Source organism: Marmota monax, unplaced genomic scaffold (genome assembly GCF_021218885.2).
Source record: "Marmota monax isolate L192 unplaced genomic scaffold, Marmota_monax_Labrador192_F-V1.1 WCK01_AAM20220418_F8-fsc00012, whole genome shotgun sequence".
NCBI classification, from domain to species: Eukaryota; Metazoa; Chordata; class Mammalia; order Rodentia; family Sciuridae; genus Marmota; species Marmota monax.
The window spans coordinates 35,964,219-35,988,743 of NW_026695227.1; the positions used below are offsets into that span (position 1 = coordinate 35,964,219).

The 24,525-nt window shown below is 34.1% G+C and overlaps 1 protein-coding gene, 1 non-coding gene and 1 pseudogene across 2 annotated transcripts; 2 read left to right on the plus strand and 1 right to left on the minus strand.

The window, feature by feature from the left end:
- The first annotated feature begins 3,274 nt into the window (after positions 1-3,274).
- On the plus strand, positions 3,275-5,747 carry LOC124087401 (olfactory receptor 6C65-like). The gene is made up of 2 exons (XM_046436290.2): positions 3,275-4,199; positions 5,707-5,747. Exons 1-2 carry the CDS (start codon positions 3,275-3,277, stop codon positions 5,745-5,747), a joined length of 966 nt encoding a protein of 321 aa, XP_046292246.2.
- A 5,820-nt stretch (positions 5,748-11,567) lies between these two features.
- Positions 11,568-14,676, plus strand: LOC124087402 (olfactory receptor 6C65-like; annotated as a pseudogene).
- Positions 14,677-15,637: 961 nt separating this feature from the next.
- LOC124087498 (U6 spliceosomal RNA) lies at positions 15,638-15,743 on the minus strand. The gene has a single exon (XR_006850087.1). It is a non-coding gene; the product is annotated as a U6 spliceosomal RNA (small nuclear RNA).
- Positions 15,744-24,525: the final 8,782 nt, after the last annotated feature.

The following is a 24,525-nucleotide window of genomic DNA, read 5'->3' on the forward strand; positions in this document are numbered from 1 at the left end:
ACATAGATAATGAAAGGAGCACATGTGGAAGGAAGTGACTTGGATCATGGTCTCTGACTGCCTCGTGGCTGTGGATGTGGCTGAGTTGCACAGGGAACTTTCTTTGCAAAGCTTCAGGACAAGATTGCCCAGTTTCTATGGTGATGCCTTTCCTGAGGAGGCTCTGTACAAAGGCATGGAACTATACCATTCTTGACCTTAAGCTCAAACATTAGCTGTCAGGGATAGAGAATTCTGAGCATGATAAGATAACCACAATGTCTCACAAGTGCTGTGACTGGTTTGGAGAAACTTTCCCACAAATAACCTATTGATAATAAAACTCGAATAACAAACATGCTGTACTAGCTCCAAGTCATTTTTCCTCCTTCAGAGGACAGTGTCCCACATGGTCCCAATTTTCTCTCTAGAAGTGTTTTTGTCTGTCTTAATCTCCCATGTCCCTCACTGGTTTCTAAGATTCAGCTGTGCAGGTAGCAGCAAGCACATAAACTGTGCTTGGTTTAATTTACTGTGAAAGAAACAATTAAAAAAAGTGATTAAGGTGCACATTTTGCTTTTGAGTTAAGTGAAACTTAGTTCATGAGCGATAGAGGGCTTATACCATGAATGAGAATCAAGAATCAATAGTCATGGAAAAGAGGTGAGCTGCATGGCATATAAAACAAAATTGTGGAGGTGATTAATAGTAAAGGACTATGCCAAGTTGTATTTTTTTTCTGAAAGAGAAAGAGAGAGGAGAGAGAGAGAGAACTTTTTAACATTTATTTTTCAGTTTTCAGTGGACACAATATCTTTATTTATTTAATTTTTATGTGGTGCTGAGGATGGAACCCAGCGCCCCCTCACATGCCAGGCGAGCGCTTTACTGTTTGAGCCACATCCCCAGCCCAAGGTTTTTTTTTTTTTAGATTTTTTTATTTGCCAATTTCATTAGCTTGATATTTATACTGTACTATCAGTTGTTATTGTATCTTGCTGATGTGTCTATGTACTAACTTTCTTCTGCCTAAAATACACACTCAATATGCTTTTATCAACAAATAAAATATTTGATTTGCAAATTTAATATTCTGTGTCCACTTCTCTTGCTCATTATAGTTTTGTTACATTTTCCATGCTGTGGGGTTATATTACTTAGTTAGACATTTCTTTCAGGTTGAAAGAAAATGAGATTGACAATAGGAAGTCCAAATTAATTCAAGACTGTCATGTCTTCACAGTTGTTGCTTGTATTGCATATTTCTCTGATATATAATGTTGAAAAAACATAATTTCTACAAAGCCTAATTAAAATTACTCAGCTTTTCTTTAGGGTGCTCTCATCAGTACAATGCTCTCCAGAGACATTTTAATTATGCTCTCCAACAAGAATCCCCTGTGTCTGTGTGGAGGAGAAAAATAAGCAGATAAAAGTAGTTGGCTTATTTAAGAAAGAATATTTATAAAACCAAGTTTTCTAACTTGAAGGTGAACAAAGTAAAAAAAAAATTACAACCCATCTTTCTTACAAAAATTGATAAGAAATTGGTAAAATATATTAGAAGGTTTTCTTGTAACCCAGGTCAAGACTTTGTTCTTTTTATAGATTTTGGGGAAACAAGAGACTACCAAAAACTTAATCTTGGATCATACACTTGGCATAGCCCTTTACTATTAATCTTCTCCAAAATTTTGTTTTATATGCAGCTCACCTCTTTTCTATAAGTATTGATTATTGATTTTCATTCATGATATGAGAACTCTCCAGTTCATCAATTGACTTTCACTTAACTCACAAGCAAAATATGCAGCTTTATCAACTTCTACTTGCCTGCTTCTCTGTAAGTATTTTCATAATAAACTGATAAAGTTTCCACTTTTTTACTCCTTTTGTTCTTCCACTTTCTTGCTTTCTATTTCTCTGTCTCTCTTGTTTCTTCCTTATTCCTTTTTTCTTTCCCACTCCTGTTCTTTCTTTTTTTCTTTCATTCTTTCACTCTGTGAAGCTTTGCCACACTCCAGGAAAGCATTATTTCTAGCTCTGGCTCACACATCCTACCCTGTAAGCAGTTCTAAACTGTCCATTTTTTTTTTTGCTCTTAAATAATTGGTACCAGGAACCCTTTTATTCAATGACAACTTTTGAAATGCTACCTGAGTTTCAGGCTTACAGACTTTACATGATTAACCACTTGAGAGTGCCCTCAGAGCTTCTGCCACTGACCAGGGGACACCAGATTTCTTATCAATTCACAAACTCTTTTCCTAGATGATAAATTCCATAGATTTTTGGATACATTGCCTACATCTGTTTGTAGCAACTTCTACCAGTACCTGAAGCTATGCCCCCCTCCATCAGAGTCTGTCTGATGTTAAAAATAGGTTTTCTATTGGAGTCATTTCTACAGTAAGTTCACTGTATATAACAAGGATCATGTGTTCAGATTCCACTTATATGCTATACAAGTTTGTCATTATGTAAGAAAGTCACAGGTACACACAACTTGAGAAGTGCATGAAAAACTCTGAAAACAAAGCATCAAACATTGTGACACAAAGAAAGCAACCTACAACTTGGGTTTCAGTGGTCCAACTGCTACCCATGATATTATCTCAATGTAAGTGCATTTTTATTGCTTGCTTCATTTATTTTTCTCCTTTATAATCATTGTATAACCTACAAAACTCAAATTTGGTACACAGAAACTCAACTATACAGGTCTAATATTTTTGATTAACAAAAGAAAAAATTTAATACTTTGTAAAAGTATGAATTTGTTTCTTTAGATAATGTATTGGTTTTGAAGGTCCTTATTTATTTATTACATGATTCTCTATACATTTGAATGATGTTAGATACCTGAAAAGCTGAAGAATTTATAAACTGTCAAAAAGTTTCATTTTCAGAAAATAAAATGAACTTGTGGTAATAGAGATACTATTTTACCATAAATGAATATTCTACATTTTAAAATTTCTACTTAGTTTTTACACACATATGATCAGATTTTTTAAAGAAAGTGGAGTATATTTGATAGGTATATATTTCTTATGCAGATGCAATTATTAAGCCTAGAAGGAGAATAACTTCATATTAAATGACTGGTGATGTATTAGGCAGATAATACAAGTTATTTTTTTGTATGTGTCTAATACATACATTCAAAATTTGGTACACCTTAGTGGCTAAATTATTGTTTCCTTACAGGCCTTTTATGTTTCCTCACTCAGGAGTCCTAAACTCATTAAAGAATTGTTTCTTATTTTTTATTTTAGACCCAAAAATAAAGAAATGAAAAATCATACATCTGCAACTGAGTTCATTCTTCTGGGATTAACAGATGACCCAAAGCTAAATGTTTTCATTTTTCTCTTTCTACTTTTCACCTACATACTGAGCATTACTGGAAACTTAACAATTATCACCCTCACTCTGGTAGACTTGCACCTAAAAACACCCATGTATTTCTTCCTTAGGAATTTCTCTTTCCTAGAAATCTCATTCACCACAGTTTCTATTCCTAGATACCTGGTCAGCATCATAACAGGTGATAAGACCATTTCCTACAATTCTTGCGTGGCTCAGGTGTTTTTCCTCATACTGCTTGGTGCAACAGAATTTTTCCTTTTGACTGTGATGTCCTATGACCGTTATGTGGCTATCTGCAAGCCTCTGCACTACACAACAATAATGAACAGCAGGATCTGCACCCTGCTTGTCCTTGGTTCTTGGCTGACCGGCTTTCTCACCATCTTTCCACCTGTGATCATGGGACTACAACTGGATTTCTGTGACTCCAACATCATTGACCACTTCACCTGTGACTCCTCTCCTTTGTTCTTGATCTCCTGCACAGACACATCCTTACTAGAGCTCTTGGCATTTATCCTGGCCATATTAACTCTCATTACAACCTTAACATTAGTGATTCTGTCCTATGTGTTCATCATTAAGACAATTCTGAGAATCCCCTCTGCTGAGCAAAGGAAAAAGGCCTTTTCCACTTGCTCCTCACACATGATTGTTGTCTCCATTTCTTATGGAAGCTGCATTTTCATGTATGTCAAAACTTCAGCCAAAGAAGGAGAAGCGTTGACCAAGGGCATAGCTGTGCTCAATACCTCTGTTGCCCCAATGTTAAATCCTTTTATTTACACCCTAAGGAACCAGCAGGTCAAACAATCCTTTAAGAACTTTGTCAAGAAATGTTTGTCAAGTAAATTTTAATGGTAAATAAATTCCTGCCTGGGCATTAAATGGAATGTCACATGCAATGCCATACCAACCCTGTTGTATTTGGGCATCGACTCACTAAGAAACTACCTTTCCCTGAATGTTGTGTTCTACATTATTACATTTCCATCTCAGTTGGAATAGTTAGCATTTTACATTTATATGCCCTGAAAGTTTCTTGAGCATGAATTTTTAATTTTTTTTTTTTGTTTTTAGCTGTAGATGGACACAATACCTTTTTAAATTTATTTATTTTTATGTGTTGCCTAGTGCCACATTCATGGAAGGCAAGCACTCTTCAATTGAGCCATATAACCCCAGCCCCTGAGCATGAATGTTTTTTTTTTAATTTTTTATTGTTGGCTGTTCAAAACATTACATAGTTCTTGATATATCATATTTCACACTTTGATTCAAGTGGGTTATGAGCTCCCATTTTTACCCCATATACAGATTGCAGAATCACATCAGTTACACATCCATTGATTTACATATTGCCATACTAGTGTCTGTTGTATTCTGCTGCCTTTCCTATCCTCTACTATCCCCCCTCCCCTCCCCCCCTCCCCTCCCCTCCCCTCCCCTCCCCTCCCCTCTTCTCTCTCTGCTCCCTCTACTGACATTCGTTTGTCCCCCTTATATTATTTTTCCCCTTCCCCTCACTTCCTCTTGTATGTACTTTTCTATAACTCTGAGGGTCTCCTTCCATTTCCATGCATTTTCCCTTCTCTCTCCCTTTCCCTCCCACCTCTCATCCCTGTTTAATGTTAATCTTCTTCTCATGCTCTTCGACTCTACTCTGTTCTTAGTTACTCTCCTTATATCAAAGAAGACATTTGGCATTTGTTTTTTAGGGATTGGCTAGCTTCACTTAGCATAATCTGCTCTAATGCCATCCATTTCCCTGTAAATTCTATGATTTTGTCATTTTTTAATGCAGAGTAATACTCCATTGTGTATAAATGCCACATTTTTTTTATCCATTCATCCATTGAAGGGCATCTAGGTTGGTTCCACAGTCTAGCTATTGTGAATTGTGCTGCTATGAACATCGATGTAGCAGTGTCCCTGTAGCATGCTCTTTTTAGGTCTTTAGGGAATAGACCGAGAAGGGGAATAGCTGGGTCAAATGGTGGCTCCATTCCCAGATTTCCAAGAAATCTCCATACTGCTTTCCAAATTGGCTGCACCAATTTGCAGTCCCACCAGCAATGTACAAGTGTACCCTTTTCCCCACATCCTCGCCAGCACTTGTTGTTGTTTGACTTCATAATGGATGCCAATCTAACTGGAGTGAGATGGTATCTTAGGGTGGTCTTGATTTGCATTTCTCTGACGAGCATGAATGTTTTGATGTCATAAAAATGAAAATGACAGTTAACAAAATTACCAGAATTCGGGTTTTAGGGTAACTGAAGAACTTTCTTTTTGAGTACCAAGCCAAAGCTTAGCAAATATTATCATGACACTCTGTGCATTATTTTTTTGAGGGCATAAGCAGAGTACTAACATAAACTCTTCTTTGAGTTAATGTATTCTAGTATGTTTCTATTTCTCTTCCTACCTCCAATGGATCTCACATCATGAATACTGTCTCATTCTATTTAGTGCATATGTATTGTGTCTTCATTGTGAATTAAATCCTTTATTGTTGTAGTGCATGTTAGTTAATGCTCTTTGACTCCAATTTCAAAGTTACATAGGAAGGACAACTGATATTTCTAGCAGGCTCCAGTATGCTCAGAAGGATACATTTTTAATGAACTACACAAATGGTTGCCCCATATCCCAGTATTTTCTTTTAATTTGCTATTTCTGATCCTGGATTTTATCTTAGAGGATTTGTGTGTGTGTGTGTGTGTATGTTATTTGTTTGCTTGTTTTTGGAATGACTCTGTCTTGTCTTTGGTTTTGCTGGATCTGATGTTTTTGCTGGATCCATATTTTTTGTGGCATGTTAAACCCCTCTGCATTCTATCGTCCTTGCAATTCTCAAAATTTTAATACACTGATGATACCTTAAACTGTTTTTCAGTGTGTATATTGTGTTATTATTTATATTTATACTTTGTCTCTCTCTCTCACTCTCTCTCTCTCTCTCTGTCTCTCTCTCTCTAGCTTTCTCATGCACACACACACACACACACACTTTGACACTCTGGAGGGTGTGGGATTAGGAATGTTTAAAATATTCTCTCTTTGGTATAATCCATTTCTTTAAGAGGTTGTTAGTTATAACTTTAAATTTGTAAGACTAAAATTTTGTTCCATATTCATCATTAACCACTTTGCAATATTCTTCTACAGCCATGCATCTACATGTGAAATTATTTCATTTACTATGGGAACACTGCCTTCCTATTCATTAAAATTCTCAGTGCTTTAGTTATTTTTTTCTCCTCCTTAAAAACAATGAGTTTTTCTAGCAAAGTTTTATAGAAACAATAATAAAAAATGAAAATTAATAATAATGAAAATGAAAATTAACAAATTTATACTGAGAGTATGAATATTTAAAACATCCATATATCTTGGCCAAAATATTGACTTTGTGTGATTGCAAGAAATGTTCTGCTAAATTGATAGCAACTTCCTTTTGAATTGATACATTCATTGGAATTTCTTCTTAAGCTTTACAGAGCTGAATTTTTAAGCCCATTCAGAATTAGGTTTTTGTTTCTAATTGCTTGACAAGGCCTTTTATTTTTACAGTAGTTGCTTTGGTGATTCTGTGTAAGTGAGAGTTTGCTTTGTACCTTTTGATGTAGATATGACTCAAGCAATATGGTATGCAGAAGTCTAGCTCCTTTAGTGCATATGAGAATAGAGAAAAGATGTGCTGTTAAATGTTGAACAATGAAATGTTCATCCACAAAAATTCTAAGATATAAATTTTGTAATGCAACTGATAATAATAAAGCATACAAATATACTTTTTTGCAAATTTCATATATAGAATTCATTTTTATACAATGTTTTTGTTGTTATTTTCTAAACATAAGTTCATAAGAAGGTAATATTTGCAATTTAACCACAGTTTGACAAAGGGTATTTCAATCCGCCCTTTCTCTGTCTTTAAATCTGATAACATGTAAGGTTTGAAGAGTTGTTAAGATTAATTTTAGATAAACATAATTATGTTTACAGAGTTTATTTAAAATTATGACTTTGTTCATTGACTGCCTACCAAGATTTTGAAAAGGTTAGCACTGTGGCCCTATCCTGTATTCTCAGAATTGAGGACAAAGGGAGCTCTGTTAGGTTATTGAAAAAAGTTGTATTGGCTGTAGGCCTGAATTCTTAAAATATGCACATTATTGCAATTTTATATGTTCTTTAATAATATATTATCTTAAATGTACATTCTAACATGCTATTTTGACCTATAAATATCAACCAGATATAAGTAATATTACACAAAACTTTTTTCTTAAAATTAGAGCATATTCATCATTGACAATTTATTATGATATACATAATACCGACAAAAAAATCTAAACTTATAATTATTTTGTCTAGAGTTCCAGTTATAGGACAAAATTTACAAAGCAATGAAACGATATGAGACTTTTTGTATTGTTATAATATTCAAGCAGAAGAGCAAAAGAGAATATCAGAAATGTAAAAAAATGTAAATATGAAATGGTATAATCAGTGTTAATGTTATATGTATACTATGTTTATGTATATACATTAATGATAAAGATACATAGAAAAATAAATATTGAGAAAAGAAATTTATATTGAATAAAATGAAGCAAAATTTGATACTCTTAATCAATCAAAATTTATCTAAATAAATTTATTCCACAAGTCAAACAGTAAAAATTAGTATAAATTTTTCAAAGTAAAATTATTAAGAAATATATACCTTTCCTCCTTTCTTTCTTTCCCTTTTTTTTTCTTCCTCCTTCTTTCCTTCCATTTTTCCTTCCCTCCTTTTTTTTTATTTGCAGTTCTAGATATTGAATCCAGGGAAGCTCTACCATTGATAGTATCATTGAGCAATAATTCTCAACATAAGAATAATTTTTTTTTCTTTTGATACAGGGTCTTGATAAGTTGACCAAATTGGTCTCAAATTTATAATATTTTGCTTAGATTCCAGAGTAGCTGGGAACACATGCATGTACCCCATATCCTATACAATGTATTCATTTCTAAGTGATGCTATAATTAAAAAAAAAAGAGAAATGGGGTGACTTAAGACATTGTATTTTAAGGTGTCTCACTGCAATTTCCCTGAGTTGTTGGAATTCAGTGAGATTCTTAGATATGTGAATTCATATTTTTCCCCAAATTTGAAAATTTTAACATTATTTCTCAAATACTCACTTTATGCCTTTCTATTTCCTTCTGGCTTCCCATAATGCATGTTTTGGTACAGTTGGTATTGTGCAAGATCTGTAGGCTGTGTTCTCTTCTTTGTTCTTTACGAGGAATGGAAGCACCACAAATATGTTTGAAATCATATCATGAGTTGATATTCACTTTTCTTTTTACCAATAAATGTACCAAAATTCAGAGCATGGCCATGTCAAATAAAATGTCAATTAGAAATTCTGGGATTTATAGATTACTCAGCATTATGAGCTGTGATATTCTCCTTTATGCTAATCACACATTTATTGCGTTTAAATGGCAACACAACCATCATCATTACATTAACACTACCAAATCTTCATTTTTTTCTGGGGAATTTCTCTTTCGTAGAAATTTTGCTTATAACAGTCTGCATTCCTAGATTTCTGATTAGCATTGTTATGGGGACACAATCATTTCCTAAATTCTTGCCTGGCAATTTATTGTATTTTATTTTATGTGTTTTCTTTGGTGTTTTATTTAATGCTTTGGCAAGCAACAGAATTTTTTCTTTTGTCTGTCATGCCCTATGATCACTATGTGGCTATCTGCAAACCTCAGTATGAAACATCTATTATGAGGAACAAAGTCTGTAACAATCTTGTAACCAGCTCATGGTTAGCTAGTTTTATCATTATGTTTCTCTCAGTGATCTGGGGCCTCCAGTTGAATCTCTGTGACTTCAACACAAATGAAAAGAGTCCATCAGTGACTCTTCTCCTTTTTTGCTGATTGCCTGCCACAAAATTACTAAAGGACTTAACATTTTTCTTAATAGTCACACTCATAGTATTTTAGCATTATTGATTCTTTCCTACATACTCATCCTTGGACGTCTGAAGATCCCCTCTGCCCTGCAAAGGAAAAATAAATGTCTTTTCCATTTGTTCTTCCTCTATGATTGTGGTATTCATTCCTTATGGACTTTGCATGTAAAAAAATATGCCATCATGGAATAAGGCGGTGGGTGAGTAGAGGCCAGACCATATTGATGGCTCTGCCTTTGAACTGGATCAACAGTTGTGCAGCTTCACAAGGAGTCAGGAGAGCAGAGCTCTATTCCAACTCAGGCAAAGCACAAAAAGTAATGGAGTTTTAGAAAAATAAGAAAGTTGCAATGGTTGGGTGAGTGTAACAGTCTACAAGAGCACCTGGATTGTGGCTGCTCAGAGGAAATGGGGAACTCCCTTTCTGAGTGCTGGGAGGAGGTGCAGATATCATAAAGATCTCAAATATTACAGACCACACCAATCAGACATATATGCAATTTGCAATTTTAAGTATAGAACTACAATCCTCCATACAAGCAGATCTGCACTGGTGAGGTTATCTGAACTCCCTGTTGAAGACAGTGAGAACTGGGACAAGGATTGCATCTTAAAAAAGGGACAAGATTATTTGTAGAGAGCATGAGCGATCTATACCCCTTTCTGCATCTTCTATGGTATTCTTGACAACCCCAGGACCCAGAAGACTACAGCAGTACATTTCTCATTTTTTTTCCTCCCTTTTTTCTCCTTCTCTTTCTCTCTCATTTGAATGGCAAGTCCCAGTACAATAATAAGACCAGATGGAGATGGGGAGCAAAGGAGATAATATTGGGGATTGAGACTGAAAAAAAACATTATATTCACTTATGAATATTCAAAAGAACCATATAATTATATAAAACTATAATGTATTCATACAAATGAATTTTAAAAAATTCAACAGGAAAAATGAGTCCAAAAGAAATATGATAGAAATCTTACAAAATCTCACCATTAGAAAGGGGGAAGGAACTTTTTTTTTTGGTTAGAAAAATCATGTCCTTCATTAAACATGCTCTTAAAGTAGACAATCAACCTAAGTCACCAGTATTTCTCCCCCATTTCTGCAGATTCATTTTTTTGTAGCACATCCAGGTAGATATAACACAATTCCAAGGATTAAAATAAAAATCAAATTCAGCATACACAACAAACATATTATATTTAAAGGATTCAGTAACTGAAACAATGTAACAGACCCGAAATTGTCACATAGAAAAATCAGACATAGACAATAAAAACAGCACAAAAACTTTGTTTACTTGGTTTCTAATGTGAAAGAAACAATATTTTTAATTTTTTTTGTTAAAAAAATTTATGTTTTAATTTTAATTTAATTTGTTAATGTTTTAATTTTAATTTAATTTGTTAATGCATGAGAGTTGAGTGTATGTTGATATATTTTCACAAACATGGAGTACAGGAAAATATTTGAGGAGTTTTTACAGATATCAATTTTATGAGTTTTATATTTATATTATAGTCTCAATTTTCATTGTATCTTGCTGATATGCCTATAGCTATCTTTATCTTCCCTAAAATACATACCCAATATGCTTTCTATCAACAAATAAAGATCTGAATGGCACAGTTAATATTTGTTATGGTTTGCATATGAGGTGTCTCGCATGAATCACCACAGAAATGTTCAGATTTGAAATGCTTAGATAATGAGAGTAGTAACTTAAGCAGACCATTTTAATTTGAATGGATTAACAGGATGGTTAGGATATAAGTAGGTGGAGTGTGGTTGGAAGAAGTAGGTGACTGGAAGCATGACTCTGGAGTTTATATTTTGCCCCAGTGCCTGAATGCATCTCCCCACCCCATTTCTCTCTCTCTCCCCCTCTTTCTTGTCTCTCTCTCCCTCTGCTTCCTAGTATCCATGAGGTCAGCAGCTTTTTCTCACCACACATTTCTGTCGTGATGCTCCATCTCATCTCAGCCCAGAGTAGTGGAGTGAACCAACCATGGTCTGAACTTACAAAACTGTGATTCAAAGTAAATAGTATATCCACTAACTGTTCTTGTTAGGTATTTTGGTCAGAGGAATCAAAAGCTGCCTAACACAATATTCTTGAAGTCTCTTCTCATTCTATTTTCTACTTTTTTACATGTTCCCATGAAGTAGGATTATATTATTTCATCAGACTTTTGTTTCAGGTTGAAAAAAAGACAAGATGGACAATATGAAGTCCAAAGTAACATAATACTGTCATTTCTTTATTGTTATTGTTGCCATTGTACAATTTTCTGTTATTTAATATTGAGGAAAAAAATTCTAAAATAAGTCTAGTTAAAGTTACTCAGCTTTTCTTTAGGGTGCTCTCATCAGTACCATGCTCTCCAGAGACATTTTAATTCTGCTCTCCAGCAAGAATCCCCTGTGTCTGTTTAGAGGAGGGGAAATTAAAAAAAAAAAGAAACAGACAAAACAAATTAGTTTATTTAAAAAGAATATTTATAAAACCAAGTTTTCCAACAGAAAGGTAAAAAAGAAGTAATAAAAAAATTGCAACCTATCTTTTATTAATGCTTCCTGAGAGCCAAGTAAAATGTATTTCAGGTTTCCTAGCATCTAAGGTCAGGACTTTATTCTTTTTATAGAAATTTTGGAAACAAGATACTAAATGCCTGATCTTGGATCATACAACTTGATATAATCCTTTACTATTAATCATCACAACAATTGCATTTCATATGCCATGCACTTCACCTGTTTTTCATAACTATTGATCCTTGATTTTTATTCATGGCATGTGTTCTGTCCTGATTAGAAACTGTTTCACTTAATTCACAAGCAAATTTGACATCTTTATCACCTCTATTTGTCTCTTTCTTTGTAAGTATTGGCCCTCAAAATAAAAAAAAAAATCCCCCAAAGCCACTTATTTTGTTCCTTTTATTTAATGATTTCTCTCTTTATTACTCCCTCTCTCACCTCCATCCCTCACTCCCTCCTGCTTTTTCTTTCCTCCTTTCTTTCTTCCTTCCTTTATTCTTTCCTTTCTTTCTCAGAATTTTTTCCAAATTCAAAGAAAGCATTATCTCTGGCTGTGAAATCCTGCCCTGTAATCAATTCTAAACTGTTCATTTTTCTACTGCCATCTCCAACTTCAAACTTATAGTTCTACTCTTAAAAATAGTAAGTTGGTAACAGACACTTTTACTCAATGACCATTTTGCAATGCTACCTGTGTTCCAGACTTTCAGACTTAACATGAATTGAATACTTCAGACTACCCTTAGGGCTTCTTCCCAGTATACAAGATTTCTCATCAGGTCCCAAACTCTTTCCCAGACCATAAAGAGTGGAACTTCTTGGATACTTTGCCTAAGTCTGGTTTTAGGACCTTCTCTGACTACTTGAGGCCATATTCCCATCCCATCAGGGCCTCTCTGATGTTAGCATTAGATTTTCTAATGGGGTCATTCCTACAGCAAGTTCACTGTATATAACAAAGACCATCAGCCCCAATTCCACCAATATGCTATATATTTGTCATTGTGCAAAAAAAAAAAAAATAGAGATAGGCAGGCTGAGAAGTATATGAAAAACTCTGAAAGTAAAGTGTCAAACATCATCACTTAAATAAGAGTAACTTAGCATTTGGGTTTCGGCAGTTCAACAGCATTCACATGACTATAAGTGCATTTCTTCTTTTTTTCTTCATTTCTTTTTCTCCCTTTTCTAATAATTGTATAATATACACTTAACTTTGGCCCTCAGAAACTCATCTATGCAGAGATAAATTATTACTCAATTCAGAAAGGAAAATTTTTAATATTTTGGAAAATTCCGTGTTTGTTTCTTTTGAATTATATAAGTAATATTTTCAAAGTCCTGGTTTATTTGTAAAATTATTAATCCTATATACTGTTAAGAGGGACACTGAGTATCATGGAAAATTAAGAAACATACTTTGAAATGTTCCATGTTCAGAAATTCAGAATGTGTGTTCATTGGAATAGTATTTTAACAACAAAAGTGTATTTTAGGTTTTAAGAATTTCTATGTAGTTTTTGCACACATATGGTCAGATAAGTAAAGGAAAGTATGGCATATTCAAAAAGTATACCTTTCTTATGCAGACTCTCTTATTATACCTACCAACAGACTAACTTCATATTAAATGGCTAGGGATGTATAAGGCAGGTAACAAACAGATTATTTTGTTGTGGTTAATGTGTATTTTTTAAAATTAGTACATCTTTATGGTTAATTTATTCTTTTTACATGCCTTTTATGTTTCTCACCTCAGGAGACGTGATGAAAAGGTAGTACTAACATCCTTAAAGAATTGATCCTTATTTGCGTTTTTAGACCTGGAAGAAGTGAAAAATAAGAAATGAAAGATCAAACATCTGAAACTGAGTTCATTCTTCTGGGATTAACAGATGATCCAAAGCCAAATATTTTCATTTTTAATTTTTCTAATTCTCACCTACATACTGAGAATTATTGGAAATTTAAAAATTATCACTCTCACTCATATAGACTTGCACCTAAAAACACCCATGTATTTCATCCTTAGGAATTTCTCTTTCCTAGAAATCTCATTCACAAGAGTTTCTATTCCTAGATACCTGGTCAGCATAACAACAGGGGATAAGACCATTTCCTTTAATTCTTGCATGGCCCAGTTGTTTTTATTCATACTGCTTGGTGCAACAGAATTTTTCCTTTAGACTGTTATGTCTTATGAGCATTAGGTTGCTATCTGTAAGCCACTGCATTACACAACAATAATGAACAGCAGGATCTGCATTCTGCTTTTCATTAGTTCCTAGATGACTGATTTTATCATTGTTTTCGCCTGTGATCATGGGACTACAACTGGATTTCTGTGACTCTCATATCACTGATCACTTCATCTGTGACTCCTCTCCTATGCTTCTGATCTCCTGCACAGACACGTCCTTACTAGAGCTCTTGGCGTTTTTCCTGGCCATATTAACTCTCATTACAACCTTAACATTGGTGATTCTGTCCTATGTGTTAATCATTAAGACAATTCTGAGGATCCCCTCTGCTGAGCAAAGGAAAAAGGCCTTTTCCACTTGCTCCTCACACATGATTGTTGTCTCCATTTCTTATGGAAGCTGCATTTTCATGTATGTCAAAACTTCAGCCAAAGAAAGGAAACCTTGACCAAGGGCATAGCTGTGCTCAATACCTCTGTTACCCCAATGTTAAATCCTTTTATTTACTCCCTAAGGAACCAGCAGGTAAAAGAATCTTTTAAGAACTTTGTCAAGAAATGTTTTTCAAGTATATTTAAATGGTAAAGAAATCCATTGCCTAAATATAAATAGAACCTCATATCTAATGCAGTATTTTGTAAAACCTTTGTCTAGATTTCATATCAGGGTGATACTACCTTCATTTTTTATTCTACATTTTATTAATTTGGGCTCTGATTCAATGATTTCCTCTTTTCTACTGGTTTTGAATTAGTATTTTTTTTATTTCTCATTTGACCCATTCCTCATCCAAAATGGTATTATTCAATCTCCGAATTTTAAAATGGTTTGTTTTTTATTTTGTTATCAATTTAAGATTTCATCCTATTATGATAGGATAAGACAAAAGATATAACCTCTGCTTTTTTGTATAAGACTTGATTTGTGCCCCAAAATATGTTCTATTTTGGGCAAGTTTCTATGTACAGCTGAGAAAAAAGTGAATTCATTTGTTGTGGGATGAAATAGTCTACAGATGTCTGTGAGATCCATTTTTTTAATAGTGTTGTTAATGTCTAAATAGTCTTCAGGTTTTTGTCTGAATAACCTATCTATTAATTGGAGAGAAATAGTCACATCACCTAATATTATTGTATTATAGTATATCTGATGATACTATATGTATGATTTCTTTTATGTAGTTAGATATGTGACAGAAGTATTTACAATTGTTATATGCTCTTGTTGGATAGTTTCTGTAACCAATATAAAGTAACATTTCGTGTCTCTTCTGATTAATTTTGTCTTGAAGTCTGCTTTTTCAGCTATGATAGTAGTTACTCCTGCTTGTTTTTATTTTCAATTTCATGGCATATCTTTATCCACTCCTTCAATTTCAACCTATGGCTACCTTTTCCTGTGACGTGAATTTATTAAAAACACCAGATGATTGATACCTGTTTTAACCCAATCTATCAGTCTGTCATTTAACTGGAGAGTTGAGACCACTGACATTCAATGTGTTTATAAAAATTATCATCATTTCCTGCCATTTTATTTATTTATGAAAAAAATTAAACCTTTATGAATTTGCATGTCATACATCTACAAGGGCTATACTAAACTTCTCTGTGTCACTGGAATTTTAGTATATGTGCTGCCAAAGTGTGCATCTTACCATCTTTTTTTTAATAATATATTGTTCTAAATAAATATTTTGAATGGTTTTTTTACCTATAGATAAAACCATACATATATATAATTATATATGGATAATATATACTAAATATTATATAATATATAATATATATGTCAGTTTCATATATATACACATATATATATATATAGTTATACATATATATATATACATATATAGTTATACATATATATATATATATATATATATATATATAACAGAGATTTTCTTAAAACAGAAAATTGGTCATTGCTAATTTAATCCAATATATAAAATACCAATACAAAACTATAATTCTATGATTATTTTGTCTATGAATATCATATTGTAGCAAAAGCTTCCCCCCAAAATGAAATAAGACACTCTATAAGATTATATTATTCAAGCAAAAACACAAAAGAGAAAATAAGAAATGTGAATAAAGCTAGTAAATGTTAAATTAGATGATAAATGTTAACCTTATACTAGCATACATAATTAATACAGATACATTAAAGATAAATGAAGCAATATTTATAATCTTATTCAAAATTTATCTGAAGATGATTATTCTAAAAGTTAAAAAAAGGAAATAATTGAAAATCAATCTAAACCTTTCCAGAGTGAAATTGTAAGAAAATACATTCACTTATAAGTGCTGATGTACTGAGAACCAGAAATTGGGTGGCTCTAGACATCAGAATTTCATGTATCTCTTTGTAGTCTCTTTAGTTTATCCTAACTGAAGTTCATTGACCCTCTTGAATATGTAAATCCATGTCTTTCTTCAAGTCGGGAAATTTTAACCATTATTACTCAAAATAGTCTGTTTATCCTTTCATTTCATCCTCTGGGCCTCCCAAAATGGGTATTTATATACTGCAAGTACTATAGACTCAGATACTGTTAATCTTTTTCTGTATCTTCTCTAACTATATAATATCATTTTTCCAATATGCAAGATTTTCCTGCTTTCTCATTGGCACTAAAATCTGCTGTTGAAGTCCTTTAAAATTCTTTATTTCAGCTATTATACTTTGCAAATTTAAATTTCTGTTTGATTTGCTGTTATACTCTTAGTCACTTTGTTGATATTTTTCATTTATTCATCATTCTTGTGGTTCCATTGCTTGTCCATAGTTACATTCAACTTTTTGAACACAATGGATATGAAGTCACCATCTAATGTGGCCTATGTCTGCACATTCTGAGGATCTGTTCCTGACAATTTCTTTCTTGTATCTTCCTACTTCCAAATCCCAGTGACTAGTCCATACTTTCTTATTTTTGGGTAAGCCTTGTCACTCTTTATTTTTTTTTAATTTTTATTTTTTAAATGACATTTTGAATAATATAGTGTGGTTACTCTGGGAATCAAATTCTTTTCCCTTGCCGATTCTGCTGCTGTTGTTTGTTGAGGACTGCAGTCATATTGATTTAGAGATTTTAACTAAACTATTTTTTATAAGACTTCTATTATCGTGCATGATCACAATGGCCTCTATTTTTCTATGTTGGTACTCAGATGGTGACTCGTCAGAATGTTTTTAAACATCTGAAGCCAAAAACAGAAAAAAAGAAAAATTCGTAGAACTATTCTGGTCTTGGGATCTGAGTCAAAGATGGGGGACTTCTTCAATGCTTAGTCAGGCTGCTTCCCATTCTGCCTTAACCTTCAACAACTGCTTTCATGAAGCCCACACAGCTGCCAGCTTTTCCAACAAATTCCTGAACCCCAGAAGGTGTATTTCACTCTAGCTTCCATGATATATGAGATGGCCCTTGGGAGCTATTTTGCCCAAGAAAATTGTATCAACTTGAGTCAACTTTAGTCAGAGAAGAGCTAAAAGGGTTAATATATCATCATGGCACAATAAGAAAGACTTCAATGAATTTCCCCCAAATATAACACTTTTGTTTGATTTTTTTTCTATGAATGTAGATCAAAAATCACTTTTTTAAAAAATTGACTTATTAAACAATATTTTCCAATGACAGATTTAGAATTTTCATTTTATTGTCACTAACTTTTCAAAATTTCTAATTGTTTTGACAATTTGTTTCATCTTCCTCAAGTACAATAAAGCCAAACTGTTATCATCATTAACTATTTTATAACTCTCACACATCAGTTAGAGCTCTAATCTCTAGGGTATACAAAGAACTCAAAATGTTAAACAGCAAAAAAACAAATAACCCAATCAACAAATGGACCAAGGACCTGAACAGACACTTCTCAGAAGAGGATATACAATCAATCAACAAATACACGAAAAAATGTTCACCATTGCTAGCAATGAGAGAAATGCAAATTAAAGCTTCTCTAAGATACCATCTCACTCCAGTAAGAATGGCAGCCATTATGAAGTAAAAAAAAAAAACAAAACAAAACAATAAATGCTGGTGAGGATGTGTGTGTGGGGGGGAGGCAGACTCATACATTGCTGGTGGGACTGCAAATTGATGCAGCCAATTTGGAAAGCAGTATGGAGATTCCTTGGAAAACTGGGAATGGAACCACCATTTGACCCAGCTATTCCTCTTCTCAGACTACACTCAAAAGACCTAAAAATGGCATACTACAGGGACACAGCCACATCAACGTTTATAGCAGCACAATTCACAATAGCTAGACTGTGAAGCTAACCTAAATGCCCTTCAATGGATGAATGGATAAAAAAAAATGTGGCAGTTATACACAATGGATTATTACTCAGCACTAAGAAATAACAAGATCATGGCATTTGCAGGGAAATGGATGGCATTAGAGCAGATTATGCTAAATGAAATTAGTCAATCCCCAAAAAACAAATGCCGAATTGTCTTCTCTGAGATAAGGGGGGTGACTCAAAATGGGGTAGGGAGGAAGAGCATGAGAAGAAAATTACCTCTAGATAGGGAAGAGAGGTGGGAGGGAAAGGGAGGGAGAAGGGGAATTGCATGGAAGAGGGAAGGAGACCCCCTTCATTATACAGAATTCAGGTATGACAATGTGAGGGGAAAAAAAGGAAGTGGGTCACATTAGATTGGGTAGAGAGAAGTGATGGGAGGGGAGGAGAAGTGGGGAATGGAAGGAGAGCAGAATAAAATAGACATTATTATTGCTGTAGGTATATACGTGACTGCATGACCAATGTAATTCTGCAACCTGTACACTCAGAAAAATGAGAAATTATATACCATGTGATTCAAATGTATGATATGTCAAGATCATTGTACTGTCATGTATAACTAATTAAAAGAAATTTTAAAAAGATACCTAAAAAATAAATAAATAAAATTAAAAATTAAAAAAAAAACCTGCATTTTGTGTATTAACTAAGTAACCAAAAAGCATATGAGAGAGAATTATTAAAACTGAGGTTAAAACATACTTTTACAGTAATTGGACACAAATTAATCCTGTCCCTCCCTAATACATTCTGATATGAGCTTTCACTTCTGATGAACAGCTGTTTTGCCATTTCCTGTTGAATGTGTCTAGTGATGAACTTTATGCAGAATAAGAGAACTAAAAATGTATTTGAAATTATATTATAAATTGATGTTAAGTTTTCTTTTCACCTAGATGTATCAGAATTCAGAGTATGGCCATGCCAAATAAAACATCAATTGGAGAATTTATTCTTCTGGACTTACAAATGACTTAGAGTTACAAGTTGTAACATTCTCTCTTATCATATTGCACAATACCTGCTATATCACCTATATCCAAGGCAGCTGATTATCCTGCTGATAAATAGAATTCTTGGAGAGGGGGCAAGATTCAGGTGCCCATCAGATAACTCCATTTGTTTGGCCTTAGGATGTGTTGATATTATCTCTTCAAAATAGGTATCACCCAACAAATTTCCAAAGTTGCAATCTGAGCTAGCCCCCAACCATAGTAACTTCCCATTTACAACTCTGGATCAGCCCTACCCTGGGAGTGCATTGATCTAGTCTTTCTAGAAAAAAAAGTTTCAATAGATGATACTTCCCATTCTGTCTTACCTTTCACTGGTGAGCAGGGAAGCTGAAAGCCATTTTAATCAGCTTTGGTCCCAGACCACTTCTGTCTTTGGTCCCAGGACACAAAATGAAGAAATGGTAAGTAACCCCAGCCTTTGTCATCTCCAAGAAAACGTGAAAACAAGAGCAGCATGGCATCTATAATGAATATCTTTCCATGTCTATAATTTTAGCCACCTCAGGGTACACAATTCTTTCATTTTTTATTTAGAATTTTTTGGTTATTACCATTGCATTTACAAATTGGCTTATGTAAATGCAAATACATACATTTTTCATTTCTTTTTTAGTTTCATCTTTTTCTTTTTGTCATCCTTTTGCTATTCTGTTTTGTTTCCTGGTGGCTGATGAGTTTTGTGCTTTTCTATTTTCTTTCTTTTATTTATTTATTTTTTTTTTACTTTGGTTTGGTTTGGTTTGTTACACTTTCTTTTCTTTTGTCTCAAATAGTCAAAATCTCTTCTCTCTCTGAATTATAAACAAATATACTTTTTTTTGTTGTTGTTATTTTACTTTTTCCTTCTTCTCTGTCGCTTTCAGGTAGGTGCTCCCTCTCTTATGCTTTTTCTCATTTCCATTTTTCGTATTCTAAACTCTCTTTACCTTCTTTCCCCACTTTCTTTTCTCTTAACTAACTGTATTTTTACCATCTTTTCAAACTATTTAGTTTATGTAATTTCTGACCCACTATTCATGTTGTTTTTATTATTTGTATTGTGGAGGTTGCTGAAAACTGGTGTTTACATTGGTGCTCTATTTAGTTCCCAAATGTTTGTTGTTCTACCTGCTATTAATTTCTGACCCTGCCATTCCTGTTTTTGTGATTATTAGTGTAGGTCTTAATAGGCAAGCAGTATTTACTCTAATGCTATATATTGTTAACTGCTAAAGTTGTAATTGTTTATCTCCCCCTTTTATATGGGACTGGGTATTTGGTTTGATGATAAGTTCACATGGTACACACTCTGCTAAGGAGGTACACTTCAACCCAGTCCAGATACAGTGCTTCTTGCTACACGTAGCACAACACAACCATGTTCAAACATCAGCAATAATTAAACACAAAGAATAAGGGTAACTAATATCCCAAACCAATGAGAAGACCTCAAGTAAGAATGGCTAAAGGGGGACATAGGTTCAACTCATGGAATTTTGTTCTTATACCAACAATAGGAAATCACAGAAAGATTTTGTAAACTATACCTAGCAGGAGCTTCAACCTAACCTTTTTAGAAAATACAGAATTTTGCAGTCTAAAATCCCATGATAGAAGTTCTATTCCATACTACATTGATATATAGAACACAACTCTCCGCCATAATAGAAGAAACCCACTCTTGTGAGATTTAAAAAGTGGGATCCTCAAGCTGTGAAATAATACATATTAATAAGCACCAAAAAACTAGCAGGGATACTAAACTATGTATATACTGGAAATACATTCAATATTCATAACATAATATGAATACATATTATGTTATGAATATTTTTATGAATAAAAATACAGGGTACTTTTCCAGGAGGAAGATATGCCCTAAAAATGCCCTCACATAAAAATGAAAAAGAAAAATATCCTAACAAATGCACAAGTCTTTGGAACCACAAAAAGAATGAAAATAAGAGGTAACTTGACACCTTCTAAAGTTTATACTTCCTTAGTAAGTAACTCCCAACATACTGAATTGGATGAAATACCATATAAATAAATCAAAAGAATGATTATTTAAAAAGTCAATGAATTTCAAGAGAACCAAAAAACAACTAAGGAAATTAGTGAAGTCAATACAGGATATAAATGAGAATTCAATAAAGAGATAAACACTTCAAAAATAATCAAACTATAATCTTAGAAACAAAAGGCAGAATAAATCAATTAAGTATTCCAGTGAAAGCTTTTCCAATAGAGTAAATCAAGTAGAACACACAATCTTAGAACTAGAAGGGGGCTGGCATTAAATATACAGACTGTATTAAGAAAATAGGTAACCATGAACAGAATATACAAGAACTCACAGACAACATTAACAGACCAAATTTAAAAACTATTGGAATCAAACAGGGATTTGAGATACAGGATTAGTTTATGGATAAACTATTTGGTTAATAGAAATTTTTTGAAACTTTGTCCAGATGAAAGACACATTCAGAACCCCAAATAGAAAAATTAAAATAATTTTCCATGACACCTTGTATAATAAAAATGTTTAACATGTAAAAAAAAAAATTAAAGTCTCAAGAGAAAAATATCATGTAACATTTAGGGGTAATTCAATCAGAATTTGATTTCTCCCTCCCTCATCCATGAGGGATTGAACACTGTGCTCCAAAACATAAAAGTTATTAAATAAAATAACTACAAACAAGTAATTATATAAAATGCCTATAAACCAAGATTGTCATATTGAGTAAAGGCTATACTTCAAAATCAAAAGGAAAATTTTTGATTTCTTGAAAACCTTCCAAGATAAGCAAAAAATAAAAGATTACATAAATATTAAGGTAACACTACAGAAACATTTTAAAAGTACACACTAAAGAAGTTAAAAACAAACTCTAGAGCTCAAGAATGTATGAATCTTCTTAGAAGAATAGCTAAGCAATAGCTAAGGATTTTATAAAACTCTTTCTGTAATAACACTAAATATAAAATTATCTCAACTCTCCAATTAAAATTTAGATTGGCATAATTGATTAAAAAACAAGATCTAACTATATGTTGTTTACAAAAGATTCATCTTATAGGCAAAAATAGCCACAGACTGAAGGTTAAAGAACAGTGTTATGCTTTAGATACCAGGTGTACCAAAAAGCACATGTGTGAGCCACTGAAGATGGTTTTAGAGGTGAAAAGATTGGGTTAAGAGAGCCTTAACTCAATCAGTGTATTAATACCCTGATAAAGATTAACTTGGTGGTAACAGTAGGCAGGTATGGTGGTCCCTGGGTTATAACTTTCGTTCTTCTTGAGTGAAGTGCGCACTCTATCTCTCTCTGCTTACTGGTATGCTGTCCTGAGCCACTTCTCCACCACATTCTTTTGCCCTTGTACACCAAGAAATGGAACCAGCTGCTGTCTCTGGCCTAGACCTCTGAAACCATAAGCCCCCAAATAAACTTTTCTTCTTAATTTTTTTCAGGTCTTTTGGTCACAGCAGAAAAAAAATATGTCTAAAACAAAAAGAAACATTCAATTCAAATGAAGACACAAATAAAACAGACATCAAACCCCAAATTAATCATAAGAGACAAAGATGGTCACTTTATAAAATGAAAAAATCTAACAATAAGATATAATGATAGTAAATATTTATGCCCAAAATACTGGTGCACCTAAATAAATAAATAAATATGATTTGATATAATAACTCAGATAAAAGCCAATACAATAATACTGAGAGGTTTTTAATGCCCCTTTCCCACTAATAAATAGGTCAAACAGATATAAAATCAGTAAAGAATTCTTTGCCCCTCAATGTTATTAATAAATTAACTAATAGACATCTGCAAAATAGTTCATTCAACAACACCCAAATTTACTTTATTCTCAGCTGTTCATAAAACCTCCTACAAAATAAACTATATATTACACCACAAAGCAAGTCTTAGAAAGTATAAAAAAATCAATATAATTCCTTGCATTTTAGCAGATAACAGTGGAACGAAATTAGAAATAAACAAGAAAAATGACAGAAAGTATATAAAAATAAGGAAATGAGGTGATAAATTTAAAAAGTTTAAAAATAAAAAGTAACTCATGACATATCAAAAGTTTAAAAATAAAAAGTAACTCATGACATATCAAAGTCTCTGGCTCTTGGAAGGAAGATGGCGGCGAGGGGAGTGCATTGCCCCCGTGTGCCTCGTCACTTTGTGGGAGAATGACGAGTCAGGACTGCTAAAGGCTATCTTGTTAGGAATTTCCAGCAACAGTGGGGTGCTCCGGAACCTGGAGGAAGGATTTCCATCTCACAAGGATCGGCTGCGGGGACTCAAACACGAGAGATTTGTCGCATGGAGGGTAACACTGCTTATTCAGCAAATTGCCCCGCGGCTAGACTCTGCGGCGTGCGCTGGGAAACGAAGAGATAGTGACGCAGGAATACAGCGCTGCAGTTTCTGCCAGCCGTGCAATCACCGTACTCAGTGCTGAATTCTGGGTTCGAGACGGGGGAAGGAAGCGGTCCAATTTGGTTCTCCACACCGGTCAGACCACAGAGGAGGCCAGCGGCCACCATCTTGGAGAGCTGACGTCACCATCCCTGTTTTCGACTGACCGCAGCTCATTCAGCCATAGAACAGGTAATTTCAGGCTGCCATTTGCCTGCGGCTTGCAGACAGATTACTCAGGCTCAGTGCTAGATGACCTGCGGAGACTGCTTCTTGGAGCCTGCCTTATTGGAGCATACACGGAGAACGGAGCGGCTGAGTTCCGGCTCCCGGAACTGCTCTGGCCCAGGGCTAAGGAGCCCGCGGAAACTGCTTCTCGGTCCGGGTCCTGATGAGTACTGTGGAGGTAAATACCAACCGAGTCTTCGTGGGCAGTGGCAACAGGACTGAGACGGGGCCTGTGAGGGCCGGTCAGGACTCACCCGTTGCTTTGGTCACCTGGCAAAGGGAACGAAGTGCTGCCATTCGCATAGGATACCAACATGGCAGAGATCTGATGTCTTCAGAAAGCGGTGGAGGAGAGAACTTCATCAATACCAGCGGCTACAGAAACAGTTGGTCTCCTGGTAGGGAGGGTGAGTCACAGACACCCGAGTCTCTCT